The sequence below is a fragment of the Cetorhinus maximus genome, chromosome 4, assembly GCF_964194155.1.
Source record: "Cetorhinus maximus chromosome 4, sCetMax3.hap1.1, whole genome shotgun sequence".
NCBI lineage: Eukaryota > Metazoa > Chordata > Chondrichthyes > Lamniformes > Cetorhinidae > Cetorhinus > Cetorhinus maximus.
The window spans coordinates 109260786-109286763 of NC_135882.1; the positions used below are offsets into that span (position 1 = coordinate 109260786).

The 25978-nt window shown below is 45.8% G+C and overlaps 1 protein-coding gene across 2 annotated transcripts in view; it reads left to right on the top strand.

The window, feature by feature from the left end:
* Positions 1 to 25978, top strand: part of greb1l (GREB1 like retinoic acid receptor coactivator) — a 410899-nt gene that overhangs the window by 252534 nt on the left and 132387 nt on the right. For both annotated transcript variants that reach the window (XM_078540619.1, XM_078540620.1), the window contains exons 9-11: positions 12116 to 12232; positions 14167 to 14304; positions 19907 to 20092. In XM_078540619.1, the coding sequence (XP_078396745.1) occupies positions 12116 to 12232; positions 14167 to 14304; positions 19907 to 20092 (441 nt within the window). The remainder of the gene's footprint in view (positions 1 to 12115; positions 12233 to 14166; positions 14305 to 19906; positions 20093 to 25978) is intronic.

The window sequence follows — 25978 nt, forward strand, 5'->3', positions numbered from 1 at the left end:
AGGGCAACCACTCTCATCTCACCTCTGGAGTTCAGCTCTTTTGTCTTGTTTGAACCAAGGCTGTAATGAGTTCAGGAGCTGAGTGACCCTGGCGGAACCCAAACTGAGTGTCAGTGAGCAGGTCATTGCTAAGCAAGTGCCACTTGATAGCACTGTTGATGACCCCTTCCATCTTCCTAGGCTGTCCCTCGGGGTTGGGGATGACTTGCTTCCACACTAAAAATGAGTTGTCAGGTGACTGAAGAGTCTAATGCATGATCTACAGTCTCTGTCACAGGTGGGACAGATGGTGGTAGGGGGAGCGGGTGGGTGGGGTGCCTGGGTTACCATGCACTCCTTTTGCTGTTGACGCTTGTCTTTAGCTAGCCCTTGGCGATGAGACGCAAGGTGTTCAACTCCTTCCCGAATGCTTTCCCTCCACTTCGGGCGGTCTTGGGCCAAGGATTCCCAGATGTCGGTGGGGATGTTGCACTTTTTCAAGGAGGCTTTGAGGGTGTCCTTGAAGCGTTTCCTCTGCCCTCCTGGGGCTTGCTTGCCATGTTGAAACTCCGAGTAGGGCACTTGTTTCGGGAGTCTCATGTCAAGCGTGTGGATGATGTGGCCCGCCCAGCAGAGCTGATTGAGGTCAATACTTCAATGCTGGGGATATTGGCCTGAGTGAGAACCCTGACGTTGGTGCACCTATCCTGCCAATGGATTTTCAGGATCTTGCTGAAGCAGCGCTGATACTTCTCCAGACTTTTGAGGCACCTGCTGTAAATGGTCCACGTCTCTGAGCCATATAGGAGGGCGAGAGTCTCTAAAGCGTGAGCTTGGTGACAGGTTTGAGGTCCTGGTCTTCAAACACACTCTTCCTCAAGTGCCGAAGATGACCCCTTCCATCACTTTACCGATGATCGACAGTAGACTGATGGGGCGGTGATTAGCCGGGTTGGATTTGTCCTGTTTTTTGTATACAAGACATGCCTGGGCAATTTTCCACATTGCCGGGTAGATGCCAGTGTTGTAGATGTACTGGAACAGCTTGGCTAGGGGTACGGCAAGTTGAGGAGCACAAGTCTTCAGTACTATTGCTGGAACATTATCAGGGCTCATAGCCTTTGCAGTATCCAGTGCCTTCAGTTGCTTCTTGATATCAAGTGGGGTGAATTGAATTGGCTGAAGACTGGCATCTGAGATGCCGGGGACCTCCAGAGGAGGCCGAGATGGATCATCCACTCAGTACTTCTGGCTGAAGATTGTTGCAAGTGCCTCAGCCTTATTTTTTGCACTGATGTGCTAGGCTCCCCCATCATTGAGGATGAGGATATTTGTGGAGTCTCCTCCTCCACTGAGTTGGTTGATTGTCCACCACCATTCACGATTTGATGTGGCAGGATTGCAGAGCTTAGATCTGATCTGTTGGTTATGGAATCGCTTGGCCCTGTCTATTGTTTGCTGCTTATGCTGTTTGGGATGCAAGTAGTCCTGTATTGTAGCTTCACCAGGTTGACACCTCATTTTTAGGTATGCCTGTTGCTGCTTCTGGCATGCCTTCCTGCAATCTTCATTGAACCAGGGTTGATTCTCTGGCTTGGTGTTAATGGTAGAGTGGGGGATATGCCAGGCCATGAGGTTACTGATTGTGGTTGAGTACAATTCTGCTGCTGCTGATGGCCCACAGTGCCTCATGGCTGTCCAGTCTTGAGGTGCTAGGTCTGTTTGAAATCTATCCCGTTTAGCACAGTGGTAGTGCCGCACAGTGGTAGTGCCGCACAGAATTAGTGCCACACAACACGATGGAGGGTATCCTCAACGTGAAGGCAGGACTTTGTCTCCTTCCTTCCTGCTTGTCTAGCTTCCCCTTAAATGCATCTATTTTGTTTGCTTCAACCACTCCTTGTGGTAGTGAGTTCCACATGCTCATCATTCTTTGGGTAAAGAAGTTTCTTCTGAATTCCCTATTGGATTTCTTGGCGACTGTCTTATATTGATGGCATCTAGTTACGTTCTTCCACACAAGAGGGAGCATTCTCTCTATATCCACTCTATCAAAACCTTTCACAATTTTAAGGACCTCTAATGGGTCTCCTCTCACCATTTTTCAAGAGAAACTAGGCCCAGTCTGTCAATCCTTTCCTGATATGTATACTCAAGCATTTCTTCACTGTAGATGACTTAGAAAACTTCCCAAAGATACTTCAAAATCAAGAGGTGAAAGGGAGGTAGGAACTTAAAGCTATCACCATAATTAAGGAGAAGGTATTGGGGAAACTATTAGACCTAAAGGTTGACAAGTCCCCAAGATCAGATGGACTGCACCTTGGGGGTCTATCTCCTCTTTAAATACTGAAAGCCATGATCTTATTGAATAGCGGGGCAGGCTTCAGGGGCCGAATGACCTACTCCTGCTCCTATTTCTTATGTTCTTAAAAGAAGTGGCTGCAGAGATAATATAGATTATATTATAATCTTCCAAAATTCCTTAGGTTCTGGAAAGGTTCCAGTGGATTGGAAAATAGCAAATGTAACACCTTAATTCAAGAAGGGAGGGAGACAGAAAGCAGGAAACTGTAGGCCGGTTAGCCTAACATATGTCATAGGTCAAATTGTGCAGATTAGAGGAGGATGTTTAGAATATCATAATGGGATCAGGTAGAGTCGACATGGTTTTGTGAAAGGGAAATCGTGTTTAACTAATTTAAGGAGCTCTTTGAGGAAGTAACACGCCGGGTGGATAAAGAGGAGCCTGGATTTCCAAAAGGTATTTGATAAGGTGCCTCATCAAAGGTCACTACACAAAATAAGAGCACATGGTGTAGAGGGTAACATATTAGTATGAATGAAGGATTGTTTAGCTAATAGGAAACATATAGTTGGGATAAATGGGTCTTTTTCAGGTTGGCAAGCTATTACTGGTGGAGTGCCACAGGGAGCAACTACTTATAAGTATGAGTGACTTGGATGAAGTGACCGAATGTATGGTAGCTAAATTTGCTGGCGATACCAAGATAGGTAGGACAATAAGTTGTCAAGAGGAGGTAAAGTGTCTACAAAGGGATATAGATAGGTTAAGTGAGTGGGCAAAAATTTGGCAATTGGGGTATAATGTGGGAAAATGTGAACTTGTCCACTTTGGCAGAAAGAATAGAAAAACAGTATACTATTTAAATGGAGAGAGATTGCAGAACTCGGTGGTACAGAGGGATCCGGGTGTCCTGGTACATGAATCACAAAAACTTCTTATACAGGTACAGCAAGTGATTAGGAAGGTAAATAGAATGTTGGCATTTATTGCAAGGGGAATGAAATGTAAAAGTAGGGAAGTTTTACTGCAGCTGTACAGGGCCTTGGTGAGATCACACCTGAAGTACTGTGTATATTTTTGGTCTCCTTATTTGAAAAATGCTACAATTCAATACAGTGCTGCACAACAGGCTTGTGAGAAAAGTTATAGCTCATGGAATAAAAGGGACATTAGCAATGTGGATACAAATTTGCTGAGTAATAAGAAACAGCGAGTAATGGTCAACAGATATTTTTTGGGCTGGAGGAAGGTTTGTAGTGGAGTTCCCCAAAGGTTCCCCAAATTGGGGCCCTTGGTTTTCCTGATATATATTAATGATCTAGATCTTGGTGTGCAGGGGACAATTTCAAAGTTTGTAGATCATACAAAGCTTGGAAGCATTGTAAACTGAGAGGAGAACAGTGTAGAACTTCAAAAGGACATAGACAAGTTGGTGGAGTGGGCAGATAGGTGGCAGATGAAGTTGAATGCAGAGAAGTGTGAGGCGATTCATTTTGGCAGGAGGAACATAGAGAGACAATATAAAATAGTGAGTACAACTCTAAAAAGAGTGCAGGAGCAGAGGGACCTGGGTGTTTGTGTGTATAAGTCTTTAAAGGTGGCGGGACAGGTGGAGAAAGCAGTTAATAAAGCATACAGTATCCTAGGCTTTATTAATAAGCAAAAAGAGTACAAGAGCAAGGAGGTTATGCTGAACTTGTATAGGACTGGAGTATTGTCTATAATCCCCTGGGCACGTTCTGTCCCCCTTCTGGATTATAGGGATTATATTAACTATCCACTGGTCTCTGGCACTACACTTTTTACTGATCAATTATTAACATGTCTAGTAATGCCTCTGCTATCTCTTCCTTAGATTCTTTTTTATTGATTTGTCTATGGGATGTGGGCATCGCTGGCTAGACCAGCATTTATTGCCCATCCTTAATTGAGAAGGTGGTGGTGAGCTGCCTTAAAAATACATGGATGCAATCCATCCAGACCAGGGGCTTTATCCTTTTATGAGTTTGATTAGTTTATTCAATACATCCTCTTTTTTTAATTGTAAATGCATTTCCTTCATTGCTCATCTCATCATTCTAAGCTAATGTCTATCTCTTCTAGCTCCCTGATAAACACTGAAGCAAAATAATTATTTAATATTTCTGCCATCTCTCTGTACCTGTGGTATTTTCCTGTCTATTTCTTAATAGTCATATTTCCATCACAGCCTTCCTTTTTTAAATCAACCTCCTTTAAAATATTTTATGATTTTGGTCCTTGATAATTTATTTCTGTAGTTCCTCTTTGCCTTCCTAATTGTGTTTTTCTTTACTTTTTTTCCAATCTCTGTATTCTCTTTTATCATGCTCTCCTCTGTTGTCTATGTACTTGATGTATGCCTCTTTCCTAACCCTGAAATGTTCCATTATGCCTTTATTCATCTGTGAGGTCCCACTTATGTTTAGTGGAATATATTTTTCCTGCACTCTGTTGAACACAGTTTGAAATATTTCCTATTGTTGTTTGGTCATTTTATCTTCCCAAGTTCTGTTCTTAGCCTCTCAAATCGGCTTTTCATCAATCTGTTAACCTGTTTTCCGGCATACTTCTTTATCATCATGTTAAAACACGTTTGTGGTCATGATTGCCCCTACCTTTATTTCTTTTCTTGCTGTGATTCATTCGCCATTATATATTCAATAGTGAACCTTCCCTTATTGGGCTCTTTTTACATATTGAATTAGAAAGGAGTCCTGTACACTTTGCAGGCCCTCATTCCCTGAGCTCCTTTACCTACCTCTTCTGTCCAATTAATAACAGGGTAGCTGAAAACCTCCATAATTATTATTCTAGGTTTTATACTCAATTCCCTAATTTGTTTCCATATGCTCCCTCTACCTCCCTTTCGTTATTAGCTGGTCTGTAGACTATACCCATTAGTGTGATTGATTATTATATTTTAGCTCTCTCCATATAGATTCTATGTTGTCTTGCTAATAGCTGTGTCCCTTTATTCTACTGCCATTATGGCCAGGATATTGAGGTTGGTGAGCGGGGGCGGGGGCCCGTTCGCTGACACATAAAATAATGCGGGATGATGTCGGGTGGAACTCACGATGTCACCCTGCGTCATTTCAGTTTTCAGGTTGGCGGGGGCGCAGCCAAATCAGCTGTGCGCCCGCCAACCTGTCCACGGCCGATTGAGGCCATTTAAAAACTAATTCAAGTAGTTACTGGACCTGCCCATCCAACCTTAAGGTTGGCGGGCAGGCTGGGAGCCCTGGCGGGCTTCAGAAAAAGCATTAAACCTCATCCACCGGCGAGATGAGGTTTCATGAAGGTTTTTAAAAATTTAATAAAAGCTTGCATAGAAGTGATGGACATGTCCCAACTTGTGACGGTGTCACATGAGGGGCATGTCAGGGAAATTTTATTTTTGTGCATTGACCATTTTTAAATTTGGCGCCAATCTCCCTGAGGCAGCACTTTGCCTCAGGGAGATCTCGGCTAAGGGAACCCCCCCAGCCTGCACATAGCGCTTCCTGGCAGACATCATGCTGGGCGGGCCTTAATTGGCCTACCCACGTAAAATGGCATCGTGCCCCCGATCGGAGGTGTGCCTGCACGCGCCCACTCCTGCACTCTCTCCCCCCCCACCCCGACAGGGGGAAAATTCTTCCCTATGTTATCCTAGATAAGTACAGCTGCTTTGCCTCCCCTTTTCCATCTCTATCTTTTCTAAATATGTTAGACCCTGCAATGTTTATTTCCCAGTCAAGATTTTTCTGTAGCCATGTCTCAATAATCCCTACTATGCCTGGTTCCTCCCAACGCACGATTGCCTCCAGCTCCCCTGTTTCATTACGGACATTGAGTATATTACTGTCTAGACATTTTAACTCATTTTAATAGGATTTTCTCACTTTGGGTGGAATTTTCTGTGCTTGCTGGTGTCGGGCGTGTTTGGTGGCGTGAGCGGACAATATGGCGAGAAGGCCAAAAATTGATTTCATGACATCGTGAAACCAGTTTGCAATCGTCCGCTCTGCCCGTCAATGGCAGGCCGCGTTTCCCACCGTCAGATGTCGGGAACCTCATTGTAATGCATCTGCATATTGTTATAAGGCCACCCTGCCGGAATCATCTCCCCAAGCTGGATCGTCCGCCCACATCGGCGGGAACATACACCAGAGAAGAACACGTCTTGACAAGTGTGATGTGCAGAAGTCGGGACTTCCCGCCAGGGCCTTGCTCACATTGCGGACATCCGAGGAGCAGAAGATGCTGGAGTCCGACAGCAACGGCACACTGGAGGAATGTCCATGGCATGCTGGTAGATTTTAATTGACATGGCTCTGCTGTGAAGCAGCTTATGGAAGGTGGAAAGCCCCCATTGAGGGCCTGCTCACAATGTATGATGGCTGAGGGGGTGGAGATGAAGGTCCAGCTGTGTTTGGGAGGGGAGGATGTTCCAGGGGTGGGAGAGGAAGGTCTAGGATTGCTTGGTAGAGGAAGAGGTGTGGTGTGTGTCGGGTGGGGGGGCGTGGGGGCGAGGATGAGGTAGGGAGGTGGGGAACAAAAGTGTCGGGGGGTGAGGTTGGGAGGGGGAGAGGAGGGGATAACGGGGGAGAAGACAGCAACTGGGGAGGTAGGTGTAAAGGGGGTGGTAGGTGTAAAGGAGTTTGGAAAGGTGAAGGAGAGGGGAAGGGGTCCAGGGGGAGGAAGGAGCACAGAGAGAGGATGGAGTTCAGGGGGAGGAAGGAGTGCAGAGAGGAAAAGGAGTAAGGGTGGAGTAAGATATAAAGGTGTCTGAAGGAGTCAGGAAGGGAGCAGGACTAAGTGGGAGGCAGTTTAGTTGGGGGGCAGGGAGAGGACCAAGGGGGGGTGGATTCCGGGGTGGGGTGGGGTAGGAGTTCCGGGAAGTGAGTCTTGGGGGATCGGGTAAGGAGTTCCAAGGGGGAAAGGAGGCAGGGGGGAATGCCCAGATAAACGTGTAGGAGAGGGCTCTGATGAGTCCTTGACTGCCTCCTGGGGAGCAAACTAAGGGTCAGCGTGGTATGAGCAAATGGTGAGAATGACCAAGGGCAGAGTGAGGTGGTAGGGTGGGAGGGTGAGGGTTTGACGGTATTGGTAGAAGCGACGGTGATGGTGGTTGATGGGGACTCAGAGGCAGACACGGACCTTGGCAGTGAGAAGGAGAAGAGGTGAATGTGGATGGTGGGGGGGGGGGGTGGGATTTTCGGGAAGGAAGGAAACGTACACGTTCACCTGGACATCCTTAAAAGGAAAGGGTTGTGGCTGGTAGGTCACGGAGGAGAGGTGGAAGGTGATACCAGGGGTCAACAGTGATGGGGAAAGGGTGACTGGGAGAGGAGAAAAGACGGGGGTGCTGAAGAAAAACTGTAGCACTACCATGCTGGGTAAATCAAAAGTGAAACAAGAGTTGCAGTGGGCGAGATCAGGTGCTGCTTGGGAGTGTGATCATTGGGTGGGCGGAGATGCGGGTCAGCTCAGATGGACAACTGAAAGCAAACTCCAGCCAGCAGCATTGAAAATGCTCGGGACATTGAGATGAGTGTGATGGGGGAAGGATCTGCGTGCGTGGGAGAGTGCTTGCACGAGGCTCCAAAAGGCCCTGCCACACGCACACTTCTCCCACCAGAATCACTCATGGGCCGTCTGTTGCAGCTGAACTGCTAGTGAGCGGGGGGGATGCAGGGGGAGGACTCGCGAAGCCTGTCAATGAAGCTGAAAGACAACATTACACATTATTCAGTGAGAGTGAATATATTTCCAGATTATAAAATGACAGAACATGTTCACCCACGCAACCAACTGTGATCAGAATTTCTTAACTTTTGAACACCTTTGACTTCTAGGTGCTGCCCTGACATCTGCAGCAGGGGTGGAGACAGCCTGTGCAATGTTTGGCCCTGTTGCCTTCGGCATGTGTCCTCAGGAAAACCGAGGCCTTGGGGGCCCCGGCTTGCTTTGGCTGTCCTCCTGTGGGCCAGCTGCTCCCTCTGCGGTGACAGAGGACGAGGCTAAGGGGCTCACAGGCAAAGGGGACTCGGAGGGAGAGGACAGCCTCTGAGATTCCTGAGTGGATGACCCAGGGATGTCCAGCTGCTGCTCCTCCTCCCTTTGGCTGCCCAAGAGCCCCGGCCTGACTTCTGGAGTGGAAGGAGCACAAGGGGGGACATGGAGATGCCCCGTTCCCTTGCGCATCGCCACTGCAGGAACTCACCCATGGCTCCCACGATGGAGGCAGGTCTGCACACATCTCCGTGTTCTGCTGGACCAGGGTCTCCATGGCATCCGCCATCCTCCCCATGGTGACTTCCATACACGCACACGTGGACACCACTTCATTAGAGAGTAGGTGGATACACTCCTCCAACTCGTGCCACTCTGTTGAGGGCTTCCAACAGCTCTGCGTGATGTGCCCCCACCTCTTGCTGACCCTCCAGCATGAGTTGGAAGGCCAAATCCAGAAGCACTTCATCTGACTCAGACCTGACAGATGCCTCTTCCCCAGCAGTCCTCCGAGTGCCAGGAAGCTCGGCTAAACCTGCCTCCAACTGCTGCAGATATGTGTCCGTGAGGTGACCACCAGATTGTGAACCTGAGCCTGTTCTATATCTAGGTCCCACCAAGACGTGTGTCTCTGCGCTGGTGGAGGGTGTGGATAATCGCTGTGACTGGTCTTCCAGGCTGCTTATTTCCAGCTCTTCAATGGAAGAGATACCCTCTTGGCTGGAGGTGAGGACATAGATGGAGCTGAGGGACTGGCTGGCTGAGGGTGTCGGTTGCTTGGCAGAGCTCCCTGTGAACCAAAGTGGAGATAAGTATTGCATGTCCGCAGAGCCAAAAGCAGGAGAGAGAGCACTCACATTTGCGTTGAGAGAGCGATGACAGTGCAGGATCCTCATGAGGGTGTTTGCCGCTGACCTAACCATCGCCACAGGTATGGCCCACATCCTCACCAGTCAGCGCAATGGCACACTCCTCGAAGTGAGTGAGGGGTCTAAGGTGGGCCACTCCACCCCTGGTCTGGGACCTCTCCCTGCTGATGTGAGCCAGCTTCTCCTGCATGAAAACAGATGAAGAGAGTGTGAACAGGACACATGGCACTGCATGGAATGTTTGTGTGGTGAGCGGAGCCATGGACGGGATGAGGATACGAGCTCCAGAGGATATAAGCCTGATGGAGATGTGAGGGTGTGTGTGAGAGTTAGTGGTGTTGTTCCTTGAGGTGTAAGATCCCTGTGGATGTGTGATGGGTTTGTGAATGTGTGTGAGTTGTGGGTGATGAGAAGAGTGAGTTACTCTGGCAGAACGGATGAGACCATTCACCCTGTTGTGGCACTTGTTGGCTGTCCACTTTTGCAGGGCATTGGCGCTGACCTCCACTACTACCGCCGTCCATGCTGGATTAGAGATGTTGCTGCCCCTCCTGCGGTCAGAGCTGGGGTAGAGGACATCATGGCGAGCCTCCATGGCGTCCAAAAGGAACTCAAGGGGTGTGTCATTAAACTGGGGGGCTGCAGTCGTCTTGCCTTTCCGGGCCATGTCTTCCATGCAGCAGTGTTGGGCTGGAAGCACTGAGAGATGTGCGCGCGGATGCACTTTAAATGTGGTGCCCGGCTATGGAAGCGACAAGGTGATGGTGTGCCAGGCGAATGAAAGCCCGCCTGCCATGGAAGCGGCGTGTTTCCCAGGAATGCATAATTAATGCAGCGGGACTTGGGATGATATGGCTTGAGAAGCGCCATTGCGGCCGATGGGTAAAACATGGTTGCACTTAGTGCAAATCTGGGACGATTCTGCTCTTTATGTTTAACCATCGTTTTGAACTCCTATTCTAGAACTATTTATTCCCTTGCCATTAATGTCCTCCCTTACTTTATTCTTTCCTATGTTCTCCTTCCCTGTTTTGTAAATATTTAGGCTGCTTACATTTCTTATGGACACCTCCCCTCACCTCCTTCACCAATCTTATTATTTTAAGCCTTTTCCACCTCCTAATTTACCTGTTCTGCTACAACATGGGTCCCATCCCAGTACAGGTGGAACCCTGTGCAGCTCCTTCCTGTCCCAAAACTGGTGAAAGGGAGAATCACAGACAGATACTAGTGAATTGCAGAAAGTGGCTACAGTGTGAACTGAGGAGGTTGAACAACCAAGAGGAGCTGAGGTGAGTATGACATTACTGCTAGCAGTGAGATAAGCGAGCGGGATGTGAGCATATATTAAGAGTGAGGATGAGAGATAGTATGGTTGTGATTGGTGATGAAAGTGATGCAGTGGTGAGACACAGTGTGAATGGTGTGGAAGGAAAAGGTGGAGTGAAAGCAAGTACATTACAAGAGATGTAATGACCTTCCCTGACCTAATGAGGTCTGAAACATTTCCTTTACAGGATTGAGCTCGGTGGCATCATGTATCTGGTACTGACTTTCATAGCCATCTGAACAAGGCCTTATTGATTGTGGTGGTACACTGTTTCTTCCCACTTCTGGGGAACAGCACACCCCCCAGACTTTCACTGCATCTATCATGACTTCCAGTGATGCATCAGTGAACCTGGGCAACCTTCCCTCTCTTTGCAGCCATATTAACAATTTCCAACAATCCTTTTTAGTTGCTGGATTGCTAGCCCTCATGGAATGCAGTCTCCTTTGAAGAGATGCATTGAGGCTTGATAAATAGTAGCTGGGTAATGGCTGGAAATTGCAGCATGCAAGTTGGCAGCACACCTGCAAAGGTCTGTGGAAATGAGGACCTAACACCTTAAAATCAACCAGACCTCCACATCTTGCAAAGTTTTTCTATCACTCATTACTGCCCTTGCATACAATGTTCCCATCTCCCAGTTAAAATTGGGGCCCTAGAATTCCCAACAAAAGACTAACGAACCTAAAAATCTTGGAGATTATTAAACTACGTTGGAAAGATACTCTGTAGAAGATATTGAAGGGTTAAAATCCACCTTGCACAATTGCACAAAATGGCCAGTAATGCGCCAACAGTCAATTTTGCACTCTGCCTGATTTTTTTTCCCAGTGGCCTTCAGCAAGGTCCCAAAAACAGCATAGGGATAAGTGATCAAATAATTTTCTCTTGTGATTTTGGCTAAGGGATGGATGTTGGTCAGGCCACAAGGAGAACTCTGCTGCTGTTCCACCTCTATATGAGAGGGCTGACACCTCCTCTGAAAGACAGCACCTCCGACCATCTTGGAGCATCCCCTCAATATGGCAATGAGGAATATGTGCTCAAATGTCAGGAGTAGTAGCTGAATCTAACAAGCCTCTCAGTTCAAAGGCAGTTAGGAATGGGCAACAAATACTGGCCTTGCCAGTGACATCCACATTCCATGAAAGAAAAACAGTTGTATCCATAACACTCATACTTTCAAATTTGTGCAGTGCTAACTAGGATATCAACAACTGCTGAACTCCATGCTGGCCTTATCGAACATCTCCACACATGTACTGTTGACCAGGAGTAATTGGCTGCTTATGAGGAATGGGAACTTTGTTTTTTCCCTCCATCAACCCAAGGACACACAAACCAAATGCAAGATGCCAACCACTGGTCTGTTACATCACTTCCGAGTGGGACATAGTTTATTTAGTATAATAATCTTTGTCATATGCCCCTATCTCCCACCTTCGTCCTTAAGAATTTGTTCAGGTTGGACAGTTATAATAGTCGTATTGATTCTTTTTATAACCACAATATTAACTTCATTGCAGTACTTTCAAAATGATTATGTACTGAAATTTAAATATTTGTTTATTGCTTTAAAGAAATAAAAGTCCTTCCTTCCATTACTTGCAGCCATCATGACAAGCTCTGGACCACCAAAGAAACGTCATCGTGGCTGGTCTCCTGGTTCCCCCATATCTGCACCTGCAGTAGTCCCTGTTCCAGCTGTGCAACCAGTGACAAGATCTGGTAAGAAATGTCTGAAAACCCCCACCCAGCCTGATCAGTGAGCTCTTTCATTGCTGCTTCTTTGTATAACTAAGGAGCAAATTGATGTATCTCTTATTTCTTATTTCCATGCTGTCCCTTGTGAAATCATCCAGAAACTTGGCATCAGATTCCACCTGTACACTCTGACAGCCAGCTCTACCTCACCGCCAAGTCAGTCAACCCCTTCACTCTCTTTGATTGGTCACAGTGCTTGTCCAGCACCTAGTGCTGGATGAACAGAAATTTTCTTTAACTAAATATTGGGAAGTCATTGTCTTTGGTTTTACCCACCAATTCCATCCCTCTCCCTGGTCATGGTCTGAGGCTGAGCCAGACTATTCTCAACCTTGGTATTGCATTGGACCCGAGATGAGCTTCCAGCTACATCTCTGCTCCATGACGAAGAGCAGCTCCTTAACCTAGCCCAACTCCAACCCTGCCTCAGCTCCTCTGCTGCTGAAAACCTTATCCATGGCTTTGTTACCTCTATTCTAATACCCTCCTAATCAGCTCACAACTTCCACTTCTATATAAATTTGAAATAATCTAAAACACTGTTTCCGAACTCTCATTCATTGCCATTCACCCATCACCCCTGTGCACACTGACCCACACTGGATTTTGCTCTGGCACTTCCTCCTTTTTGAAAATTAGATCTCAGTTTTCAAATTCCTCCATGACCTGACTCCTCCCTTTCTCTGTAACCTCCTTCAGCTCGACACCCTATGCGATCTGCGCGCTGCTCCAATTCTGGCCTCTTGCACACCTGATCTTAATTCCTCCATCACTGGCAGCTACGCCTTCAGTTGCCTAGGCCCTAAGCCTTGGAATTCCCTCCCTACATCTCTCTGTATCCCCACCTCACTTTCCTCTTTCAAGATGTTCCTTAAAACCTCCCTCTCCAACCAAGATTTTGGTCATCTGACCTAATATCTCCCGTGTAACTCAGTGTTAAATTTTGTTTGATAATGTTCCTGTGAAGCCCCCTGAGATGTCTGGCTACGTTAAAGGTGCTACATAAATCCAAGTTGTTGTTGTGTCTGCCCTTCCTGCTGCAGCTCACACTGTCAGCAAGTGGGAGGGTGTTAAGAACTCATATTCCCTGGTCGTTACCAATATTGCTGCAAGATAGAGAAGAGTTACCCTGAAGTTACACTTCCTCTGACCTCCCAATTTAACAGCCTTGCCACACGAGCCTGACTGAGATTGGGAGTTTAAAGGTGTGATATATCAATTGTAATTTTAATACAGTGAGACATGGGCAGCTGAGCAACAGTATGCTGTGGTACCATGGTAAACTGGTACACTGTTACCATAAAGCCAGCCTTGTTTACCATATCAAAATTTCCAAGAGCAGATTTCCCTTTGTGGTTTATGCTGTAATGCTGCCACCCTGGTCCAACCATTGACACTTCAGAGGGACAAATGTATGTTTTCATTTAATTCCCCTAAAAACACTACAGATTAATGTCGATAAAAGCAAAAAAAACTGCGGATGCTGGAAATCAAAAACAAAAACAAAAATACCTGGAAAAACTCAGCAGGTCTGACAGCATCTGCGGAGAGGAATACAGTTAACGTTTCGAGTCTGAATGACTCTTCATCAGAACTAAGGAAAAATTAATGTTTAACTTGTGTGTTGTGTAACTTTATAATTGTATAATGCATTGTATTACTTGGCAGTATCATATACTGCGGCAAATTGAAGCAAGCATGGAGCTGTCAGGGGAAGTTTTGTTTATGGATAATGTGTGTGACCCAAAACCTAGAACCTATCAGTATAATTTAGTTGTGCTACATGTCTTTGTAACATATTTCAGGAAACATCATGTCCTATGCTGTAATTATTTTTTAACATTAAAAATTTGAGCAACATTAAAAATGCTGTGTTTCTTTGTTGTTTGTCTTGATAGATGCTTTGCTACCCATTCCTGTTCTTCAGTCAATGACAGCTGGAGTTTTGCAGCCACAAGCAATCCCTGCAGGGGAAACTGTTATCATCCCTGAAAACTTATTAAATAATTCTGGAGTGAGACCTGTTATTCTTATAGGTATGTAGTTTTCCTGCTGTTCCTGATCTAACAGTTATGGCATCACTATTTAATTACTACTTAATATTAATTGCATGTTAAGATTTGTTAAAATATTTTAATATGTTAAAATGAGATGGACTCTATTGTATAATAATTAGGGGCAATTTACTGAGCAGCAGTAGGGACCATTGCCTGCCAACCACACATAACAGGAAATCAGGGCCCTTTAATCCATTGTAGCACTAAATATTAAAACTGTTGAACTATCTGTTAATATCATGTTTCCTGGACAAGGAGCTTGTTGAATGAAAGTTACCGATTTAGCTTTTGTGGAATGATAAAACAGAAAGTCCAGTTACGCTTCAATAATTAGTTCAAAATTTATCTCTGCTATCTGCAAACATCTCCCCGTGTTTGATTTCAGGACAAGCAAATACCACTGTGTCATCTTATACTTGGCGTATTTGTCTTTACTGTGTATTTTTTTTAATTGATTTTTTTTCCCTTCCTCTTCTAAAGACAGTGGGAATTATATGATTGTCCAAGAAAAACAGTTGTTTTAGTCTGCTTGTATGGCATATATTTATTTGTTATAAGGAGGGATACAGGATAAAGTTAAACTGTTATATTTCAAATATTTCTTTATCCTTTCACTTACGGCTTAATGACTTTTAAATAAACTAATTTGAGGCCTCAACTTTGACCTTGTATATCATTGTGAAAGTCCATCTTTTGGAGGTTTGGGATTGTCCAAGTGAGAAACGGTATCTAGCTCATATAGCACATGATCTCATTGTTATACCTCCCACTCCCTGTACGGTCTATTGTGCATCTAGATTTTGAGCAGTTGTTGCTGATTGTAAGTGACCTAAATTTTATTTATTGGGTGAGAAGAGTGATGGTTAACCAGAGAAAATATCTAGTGCAGACCTGAAACTTATCACACTTACCACCTAAGCATCCAGCTGAAGTTACTGATCATGATCAGGGGCAGCAACCTTGATTTAGTTTATTTTTGCTCTTCTATCGCAAGGACTTTGAGACCAAGTGTAACATCTCATCACTGCGCTAGCTGAGATTAGCTATAGCTCCCTTAGAACAGGGATTGACACAGGGGCTTCCTGATCTCCTGGTCACTATCACACAGCCCATTTACCTTTTGAATATGTAACTATTTTTCTTTTGATTTAATAACAAAAAAGCCGAATAAATCTGTCTTCTTCCGAAGGTTAACCAGTGCATATTATTCAAAATATTTCTGCTTGAAAACATATTTAAGTATTGCTGAAAAAAGACATTTTGCCGAAGTTGTTTGTCTTGCACTTGAGTTTGTGTGATATGATTACCCTGATCAGATCATTTCCCCACTCCCATCGCCCACGTCAGCGTGATTGCACACTTGAATAGAACACATCTTGACAAGTGTGACGTGCAGAAGTCGGGACTTACCGCCAGGACCTTGCTCACATTGCAGATATCAGAGGAGCAGAAAATGCTGGAGCCTAACAGCAATGGCACACTGGAGGAACATCCATGGCATGCTGGGTGGAGTCGCATGGAAGTTGGCAAGCCACTGTTGAGGGTCTGCTCACAACGGATCATTGTCATGGGTTTAGAGAGGAATGTCCAGCTGTGTTTGAGAGAGAAGATGTCCCAGCGGGTGGGAGAGGAAGGCCTAGGATTGACTGGGAGAGGAAGAGGTGTCAGGATGGGGGGAGGTTGGGAATGGGGAATGAAGGTGTCAGAATGGGGTGAGGTTGGGAGGGGGGATGGAGGGGGTAACGGGAGAAGACGACAGTTGGGGAGGTAGGTGTAAGGGGTGTGGAATGTGTGGGGGGGAAAGAGTGCGGAGAGGGGAGGGAGACCAGGGGGAGGAAGGGATGCGGAGAGGGGAGGATGTAAGGCTGGAGGAAGATGTAAGGGTGGAGGAAGGAGTCAGGAAAGGGATACGACTAAACTTTGCTGAAGAAGGAAGGGTGTATGAAGGAGTTAGGAATGGGGAAGGACGAAGCAGTAGGGGTAGTCCGGGGACGGGTGGGGAGAACTAAGGCCGGGGGTGAGTCCGGGGTTGGGAGGAAAGCAGTTCCAAGGGGGAAGGGGTTCTGGGGAGAAGGGATCTGGAGGGAGGAATATCCAGGTGAACATGCAAGGGAGGGCTCTGATGAGTCCATGACTGCCTCCTGGGGAGTGAACTGAGGGTGGGTGTGGTACGAGTGAATGGTGAGAATGACCGGTTGCAGAGTGAGGCGCTAATGGTAGAAGGGATGTTGAGGGTAGTAGATGAGGTTTCGGAGGCAGACACGGACTACTCTGGGAGTGGGAAGAAGGAAATTGGGAGGTGAATGGGAGTGGGATTTTCAGGAAGGAAGGGAATGTGCACGTCCACCTGGACATTCCCAAAGGAAGAGGGTTGTGGCTGGTTGGTCATGGAGGGGAGGTGCAAGGTGATGCCAAGTGGGTCAACAGTGATGGGGGAAAGGAAATGGGTGGCCGGGGGAGGGGAAAAGACAGGATGCGCACAAAAAGCTGAATCACGACCTTGCCGTCTAAATCAAAAGTGAAATGAGAGTCGTGGTGGGTGAGATCAGGTTCTGCATGGGTGTGTGACCATTGGGTGGGTGGAGATGCAGGTCAACTCAGATGGACAACTGAAAGTAAACCCCAGCAGGCAGTATTGAAAATGCTCAGGACAGTGAGATGAGTGTGACATGGAAAGGGTTCACATGAGTGGGAGAGTGCCTGCACGAGGCTCCAACAGGCCCTGCCACATACACACACTTCTCCCCCCAGAATCACTCATTGGCCAGCTGCCCCCTCTGCGGTGACAGAGGATGAGGATGAGGGGCTCACAGACAAAGGGGACTCGGAGGGAGCAGACAGCCTCTGAGATTACTGAGTCGATGACCCAGGGGTGTTCAACTGCCACTCCTCCCTTTGGGTGCCCTGGCCTGACTCCTTGAAGGGAAGGAGCACCTGGAGGGACGTCGAAGCGACCTGTTTTTCTCTCGCATTGCCACTGCAGGAACTCACCCATGGCTCCTGTGATGGAGTGCAGGCCTGCACACATCTGTGTTCTGCTGGACCAGGGTCTCCATGGCGTCCACCATCCTCCCCATGGAGACCTCCCTACACATACATGTGGGCACCACTTCATCAGAGAGCAGGCAGATGCACTCCTCCAACCCACGTGCCACTCTGTTGAGGGCTTCCAACAGCTCTGCATGATGTTCCCCCGTCTTCTGCTGACTCTCCAGGATGAGTTGGAAGGCCAAATCCAGAGGCTCGTCATCTGACTCGGACCTGACAGATGCCTCTTCCCCAACAGTCGTCCAAGTGCCAGGGAGCTTGGCTGAACCTGCCTCCTCCTACTGCGGACATGTATCCGTGTGGTGACCACCAGATTGTGAACCTGAGCCTGCTCTGGATTAAGATCCCACCGAGGTGTGTGTTTCTGCGCTGGTGGAGGGTGTGGATAATCACTGTGACTAGTCTTCCAGGCTGCTTATTTCCAGCTCTTCAATGGAGGAAGCGTCCTCCTGGCTGGAGGTGAGGGCCTGAATGGAGCTGAGGGCCTTGCTGCCTGAGGGTGTCGGTTGCTTGGCAGAGCTCCCTGTGAACCAAAGAAGAGATAAGTAGTGCATGGCAGCAAAGTCAAAAGCAGGAGAGAGAGCACTCACAGTTTCGTTGAGAGAGGGATGATGTGGTGCAGGATCCTCATGAGGGTGTTCACCTCCGACCTCACCGTTACCGCAGGCACGGCGCTTGTTCTCACCAGTCAGCACAATGGCACACTCCTCAAAGTGAGTGAGGGGCCTAAAGTAGGCCACTCCACCCCCGGTCTGGGACCTCTTCCTGCTGATGTGAGCCAGCTTCTCCTGCATGAAAACAAATGGAGAGAGTGTGAGCAGGACACACTGCACTGCATGGAATGTTTGTGTGGTGAGTGGAGCCATAGACAGGATGAAGACACAAGCTCGAGAGGATATGAGCCTGATGGATATGAGGGTGTGTGTGAGTGTTAGTGGTGTTGTCCCTTGAGATGTGAGATCCCTGTGGATGGGTAATGGATATGTGAGTGATGAGAAGAGTGAGTAACCCTGGCGGAATGGATGAAACCATTCAAACACAGGGCCCTGCTCTTTGCAGACAGAAAGAGCACGTACACACATTGCGCCTGTTTCAGCCAAAACAAAATAAGTGACAGCCATTTGCTAGTTCATGCCTCAGGGCAACGCCTTGACCAAACAGAGTTAAGTTGCCTGGTTTAAATTTCAAACAATGCTTGCACTTAATTGTCAGTCACAATTAACTGGTGCATTCTCCATGGCAACACCTCTGCCAATCAGAGTCCACTTTCTAACCAATCAGCACACTCTTCTCATACAGTAGAAAGTTGTTGCTTCCCCTGACATTGGTATTCTTGCGATTGTCCTGATGAGTGCAAGACGAAAAGCTTCAACAAAATGCCATTTTTCAGCAATACTCAAGTTCTGGACTACCAAACGACTATTTGAAAACATATTGTTGTGAAAATGTTTAATTTCAGAATTCACGTGTTTTACAGGTATAACTTTTAGTTTTAGGAATTGAATTTTAAATGTAGGTAAATGGAAACATCTGATTGAGAAAGTGGTGAACAGCTCTAAAGTAAGTTCAATTCTAACAGACCTGGGGTAATCACAGTTCAAAGGAAAAGTTTTATTGTGTTGTTGGGGTGAAATTAAAAGGTATTTACACAGGATTATTATGGTTACTTTGGATCTATCAGGAGGAACCAGTTTGTCTTAATGCTTTGAAGTTGGACTATAAACCAGGGAGGTTTCAATTATTCATGTAGTTCCCTCAGATCAAAGAAACTAAAAGGAACTTGTAAACACTGGATTTCTTGATAGAACCAGTAAGTCTTGTAAAAGGACCATTAGAGATATAAATTATTCACATGGATCCCAGAATCGAAGGGTTATTTTGAAGGTAAAAGATAATTAATCTACATTTCTGTTGGGAGCATCCTGGGTGTTACATGTTGCTATGGAGATAGGCATACGGGGAGATATTCTTTTGTATTTTGGGTTTATCAGAATGATAAGTCCAAAATAATGAGGATTTAATATTGTCAGATCTGCCTGGTAAAGCTCGTGGAAGAGATCGGCAGTGGAATCCTCGCAGAGAGAGCGAGCTCTGGATGAATATGTGTCAGTTTGGGAAACTGAGGAGAATCAAAGTGAATTGCTGAGAGCTGTGGCACACCTTGGTTTGGTCCCAGGAGAAGTGAAAGCACCCTCAAGATCCTAGAAAGTATAGGGGAACTCTTGGGGCAGAATTGAAAACAGAACGGGAAGTGGTTGAGATTTTCAGGTTTAAAATCTAAGGGTTTACAAAATGTATGTATTAGTAGTACTTGCTTTGTTTAATTCTGGTATAGTGAAAGTTTTTGTTTAAAACATGAAACTTTGTGGTGTACCTCTTTCAATTAATAAGTGGGAGGTTGAATTTCTTTTTAAAAATTAATCGCCTCCCTCTAGATCATGACAATATATTTTTGTGATGTGCCCTAACCTAGACAATATAGGATTGATCTTGGGAATTAAGGCAAGATTGAAATATTTCTTGTGTTTTGCAGGTTATGGCACTTTACCATATTTTTATGGCAACGTTGGTGATATTGTAGTAAGTCCTCTACTCGTGAATTGTTACAAGTTTCCACAGCTGACTTCAATTGAGCTAGAACAGCTGGGAATCTCCAACAGCCAAATCCTAACGGTGGAAAACATGATCCTCTTGACAATACAATATCTCATTCACCTTGGTAAGACTTCAGCAATTTACTTTTAAAGTAATATTAGGATATACTCATTTGTTTCCTAGTGAGATCTGAAAAGATTTACTGCTAGAACAGTGGTTGTCAAAACTTTTTTGTTTGAAGGACCCCTTTTCGAATGGTTAAGTATTCATTGACCCACCATCTAAATTATAGTACCTCATTATATTCATAATGCAAAAGTATTTCTTTTAAATAGTATCTGATCATGCTTTTTATAAAACAGTTACATAAGTGCAGAAAGCACAGAGCTGGGTGTCCCTGTGTCTCACCATGGAGTCTCTCTATCCTTGGCAGAAGCACGGCAAGAACAGGAGTCCGAGGTGCGCAGAGCACAGAGAAAGAACTAAGGCAGAAAGGAGAGAGCAGGAGTGCTGGGGCAGCACAACAAGGAAAAAGTAGGAGCATGGGGAGAGAAAGTATGGAGAAAGCAGGAACCTGGAGAGAGCAGGAATGCAAAGAGAGCAAAATCACAGGCGGAGCAGAGCATGGAGAGACCAGGAGTTTGGGGAGAGGAGAGCGCAGGGAAAGCAGGAGCACTATGAGTGCAGAGTATGGAGAGAGCAGGAGCTCAGGGAGAGCAGAGCATGGAGAGAGCAGGAGCTTTCATGGGGAGCAGAGCATGGAAAGAGCAGGAGCTCAGGGAGAGCAGAGCATGGAGAGAGCAGGAGCTCAGGGAGAGCAGAGCATGGAGAGAGCAGGACCTCAGGGGAAGCAGAGCATGGAGAGAGCGGGAGCTCAGGGGGAGCAGAGCATGGAGAGAGCATGGAGAGAGCAGGAGCTCTCGTGGGGAGCAGAGCATGGAAAGAGCAGGAGCTCAGGGGGAGCAGAGCATGGAGAGAGCAGGAGCTCAGGGAGAGCAGAGCATGGAGAGAGCAGGAGCTCAGGGGAAGCAGAGCATGGAGAGAGCAGGAGCTCAGGGGGAGCAGAGCATGGAGAGAGCAGGAGCTCATGGGGAGCAGAGCATGGAGAGAGCAGGAGCTCTCATGGGGAGCAGAGCATGGAGAGAGCAGGAGCTCTCATGGGGAGCAGAGCATGGAGAGAGCAGGAGCTCTCATGGGGAGCAGAGCATGGAGAGAGCAGGAGCTCTCATGGGGAGCAGAGCATGGAGAGAGCAGGAGCTCAGGGGGAGCAGAGCATGGAGAGAGCAGGAGCTCAGGGGGAGCAGAGCATGGAGAGAGCAGGAGCTCAGGGGGAGCAGAGCATGGAGAGAGCAGGAGCTCAGGGAGAGCAGAGCATGGAGAGAGCAGGAGCTCAGGGGAAGCAGAGCATGGAGAGAGCAGGAGCTCAGGGGGAGCAGAGCATGGAGAGAGCAGGAGCTCAGGGGGAGCAGAGCATGGAGAAAGCAGGAGCTCAGGGGGAGCAGAGCATGGAGAGAGCAGGAGCTCTCATGGGGAGCAGAGCATGGAGAGAGCAGGAGCTCTCATGGGGAGCAGAGCATGGAGAGAGCAGGAGCTCTCATGGGGAGCAGAGCATGGAGAGAGCAGGAGCTCTCATGGGGAGCAGAGCATGGAGAGAGCAGGAGCTCAGGGGGAGCAGAGCATGGAGAGAGCAGGAGCTCAGGGGGAGCAGAGCATGGAGAGAGCAGGAGCTCAGGGGGAGCAGAGCATGGAGAGAGCAGGAGCTCAGGGAGAGCAGAGCATGGAGAGAGCAGGAGCTCAGGGGAAGCAGAGCATGGAGAGAGCAGGAGCTCAGGGGGAGCAGAGCATGGAGAGAGCAGGAGCTCAGGGGGAGCAGAGCATGGAGAAAGCAGGAGCTCAGGGGGAGCAGAACATGGAGAGAGCATAAGAGGAGCCAGGGGAGAGCAGAACATGCAACTCACTAGCTTACTCTTGAACATGGCTGACCCTACATCACGAACCACCAGAAGGTTTGTGCAGGTCCGGTACACCAGTTTGAGAACCACTGTGCAGTATTGAGCTGATGCTCTCCACTGCCGACCCTGCTGCAATTTGTATACTCAATGAGAGGGGTCTGACTGAAATTACGATAGGAGGCTTATAGAAATATCAAAGAATTTTGGTGCCTCTATGTTTTTGTGCATGTGTTTGGCATGTCACTCTGACTTAAGAAGAATTGAACCATTGAAATGAACCAGTAATTCAGCTGCCTGTTACTTTGAATGGAGTGTCATGTGACATTGGCAAATTATGCTCATCGTGGTCAGTTTGTACAATTTCCTCCTCATCTCATATGGATGTATATACCTATTTAAATGACATTCTACATCCGCTGCATCATAGCTGTTCATTTCCTTACCTTCTTTCTCAAGCAGAACTAAAGGGAACAGATCTTTCAACATCAGTGGGTGGTGGGTGGGGGGAATCTAAAGCAGCAGCGGGTCACTGCTTCAGGGTTTATAGGTCTATTCTACTCAATTTCTCTTGGTAGGACAATCCCTTCATCCAAGGGACCAGTCTACTGAACACTTCCACGAGGGCAGGTATGTGCTTTCCTTGCTAAGGAGACCAAAATAACACACAGTACTCTAGGTGTGACCTCATTAATGCCTTGTATAATCGTATTGAATCTTTATTACTCTTATACTCAAATCCCACTGTATCAAAAACTAACATACAACTTACTTTCCGATTTGTATGCTGCACCTGCATATTAACATTCTGTGATTCTTTGTACAAGGGCACCCTGGTCCGGCGAAATGGAAACATTTCCCAGTCCCTCACCATTCAAAAAATATTCTTTTTCTTATTTTTCTTACCAAAATGGATAACTCCACATTTCATATTGTATTCCATTTGCTATGTTCTTGCCCACTCACCCAACCTGTCTATATCCCTATGCAACTCCTTTGCATCCTCCTCACTGCTTACTTCCCCACCTAACTTTGTATCATGAGTTTGGATATGTTATATTGAGTCCGCTTATTTAAGACATTAATATAGATTATAAATAGCTCAGGTCCAAGCACTGTATCCCGCTAGTTACAACCTGTGAAACCGAAAATGTCCCATTTATTCCTACTCTATATTTTCTGTTCATTAACCAATCCTGAATCCATGCCAAAAGATTACTGCCAATTCCATGAAACCTAATTTTGTATCCTAATCACTTGGGGTGACCTGATCAAATGCTTTTTAAAAATCCAAATACACTACTTCCACTGGTTCCCCTCTTAGCCATCTTATTAATTAAATCTCAAAAATTCTCCAACAAATTTGTCAAACACAAGTTCTCTTTCATTAAATGTGTTGACTCTGCTTAATTAGATCATGATTTTCTAACTGTACTGTCCCACATCCCTAATAATCAGTTCTAGAATTTGCCTTCTACTGATGTTAGGCTGTCTTGCCTATAGTTCCAGGTTTTCTGCCTTCCTCCTTTCCTAAATAGCAGTGTTATACTTGCTACCTTCCAAACTTTGGCAACTGTTCTAGATTCTAAGGAATCCTGGAACATCAAAACTATTGCACCCACCATCTCTGCAGCTACCTCTTTTAAAACACTGTATGTAGGTTGTCAGGTCCAGGGGATTTGTTGCTACTTAGTCCCATTAATTTCTCCAGTATCTCTTTTTTTACATATACTGATTTCTTTAAGTTCCTCATTCTCGTCAGATCCTTGGTTCTCCATTATTTCCGGAACACTGGACAAATTATGCCCCATCACCTTGACAGACTGCTTCTCCAAGATTGCGGAGCAGTTCATGATTAGTTGGTTCCTATCAGACATCGATCCCTGAATTGTCTGTTCATCAGTTTGGTTGCCAGGCTGGACACTCAACAACTCACTGCCTGGTTGAGGTTGTGAACTTGCTTTGTAAAACCACAGATAAACTTAGAACAGCCTCAATCATTATTACAACAGATATTTTCAAAGTTGTTTGACGGGGTTGGCTATTTATTTGTGGTTATGAAGTTAATTAATTTAAATATATGCGAGATTCTTGTCCACTGGATTGCTGACTTCCTCACTGTCTGCACTCAGCGTGTCAGATACTGTGGATGTCTATCCAAAAGTGTTCAAAATACAGGTGTGCCTCAGGGCATCTGGCTAGGGCCAATTCTTCTCCTCATTAATGATGCCTTCTCTTCTTCTGGCCTCAAATACTGGAAATACGTGGACAAGATGAAGGCTATGGTCAATGAGGTTCAAGAAACTCTTGATGCTCTCAGTGAATGGTGTGAGGAAAACAATATGCAGTTAAATATTACTAAATGCCTAAATGTAATGCCATATGAGTAGACTTCGGTGGGCATGAGTGCATATCCCTTGATAGTTGGGCAATTACACCCCGACTGAGATGAAAGCTTGAAAATCCTGGAGATACACAGTCAAGCCAACTTGAAGTGGGATAGGCAAATGGGCAATATGCTTAAAAAAAAACAATGTTCACCCTCAGATCCCTCATCCCTTTCAGACACCCTGTCTGTGACCTGTTGTCGTTCTACACTGGCTACGTCTGTCCCTTGGTTGAATACGCTGTTCCTTTGTGGCATCCTAGCCTCATACACGTGCAAACCACCCAGATCAGAAGAATATAAAAGCACGCACTGAGATTAACCTTATGCCCTCAGTGCCAGTCATACATGTTGCAAAGCTCAAAACTCTATGAACAGGTGGGGTTAATATTTGTGCAACGTTCAAAAAATCCCTTAGGCAAATTACCCAATTTCAAAAGGCAATTCGGTAGTTTGACTAAATTCAACCTTGCAAGGTGCAGGATTAAAAGGTACAGATATAGCCGTATTCCTTACATGGTTAGGATCGTCAATTAAGTACTTAAAGTGATGAAATTTATATATACTTCAGTGATTGTAATATAGAAATGGAATATTGGTCTGTAGTTTTAATATAATTTTAAGTCAGCTTTACCCTTTTAATATCCTGTTCAACTCTTCCCTGTTACCTGTTGAACTTGTTTATTTTTGTTACTACATGATTGTTACATGTTTGTATGTTTTGAACCTGATTATTAGCCTTTATAGGATTTTTTTGATGTAAGTTATATTTTAATTCAGCCTCTGAGCTGGAAACGCTTTTCTTGAATATAATACCATTATTAGAATTTGTTTTTGTCTTCAACTATGAAGACAGATGCAAAGTATTTGTTTATTGTTTCTGTCATTCCCTTATTCCCCATTTTAGTTTCACTCATCTGCTTCTCAAAGGCCCAAGTTTACTTACTAATCTCTTCCTATTTGCATACCTAGAGAAATGTTTACAGTGTATGTTTATGTCTCTTGCTAGCTTACTCTCATATTCTCTTTTCTTTCTCCTTATCAATTTCTTGGCCCTCATTTTCTGAATTCCAAAATCATTCCAATTATCAGGCTTACTACTTTTTTCGCAACATTATAAATCCCTTCATTTGATTTAATACAATCTGTAACTCCTCTATTAGCCACAATTGGACCACTTTTTCTGTAGGATTTTTTATGCCTTAAAGGATTGCATATTTGTTGCAAATTATGCATTAATTATTTAAATACTAGTCATTATTTGTCTACCATCAAATCTTTTAACATAAAAGAAAGACTTGCATTTGTATAGCACATTTCATGACCTCCAGCCATCCCAAAGCACTTTTCAGCCAATGAAGTACTTTTGAAATGTAGTCACTGTTTTAATGTGGGAGATGCAGCAGCCAATTTGTGCATGGCAAACCCCAAAAACAGCAACGTGATAGTAACCGGATAATCTTCTTTGTGATGTTGATTGAGGGATAGATATTAGGCAGGATGCTGGGGATAACTCCACTGCTCTCTTTTGAAATAGTGCCATGGGTTCTTTTATGCCCACTGGAGAAGGCAGATAGGGCCTTGGATTAACATCTCAACAAGAGACAGCACCTCCTACAGTGCATCACTCCCTTTTACTGCACTGGAGTGTCAGCCTTGATTTTTATACTCAAGG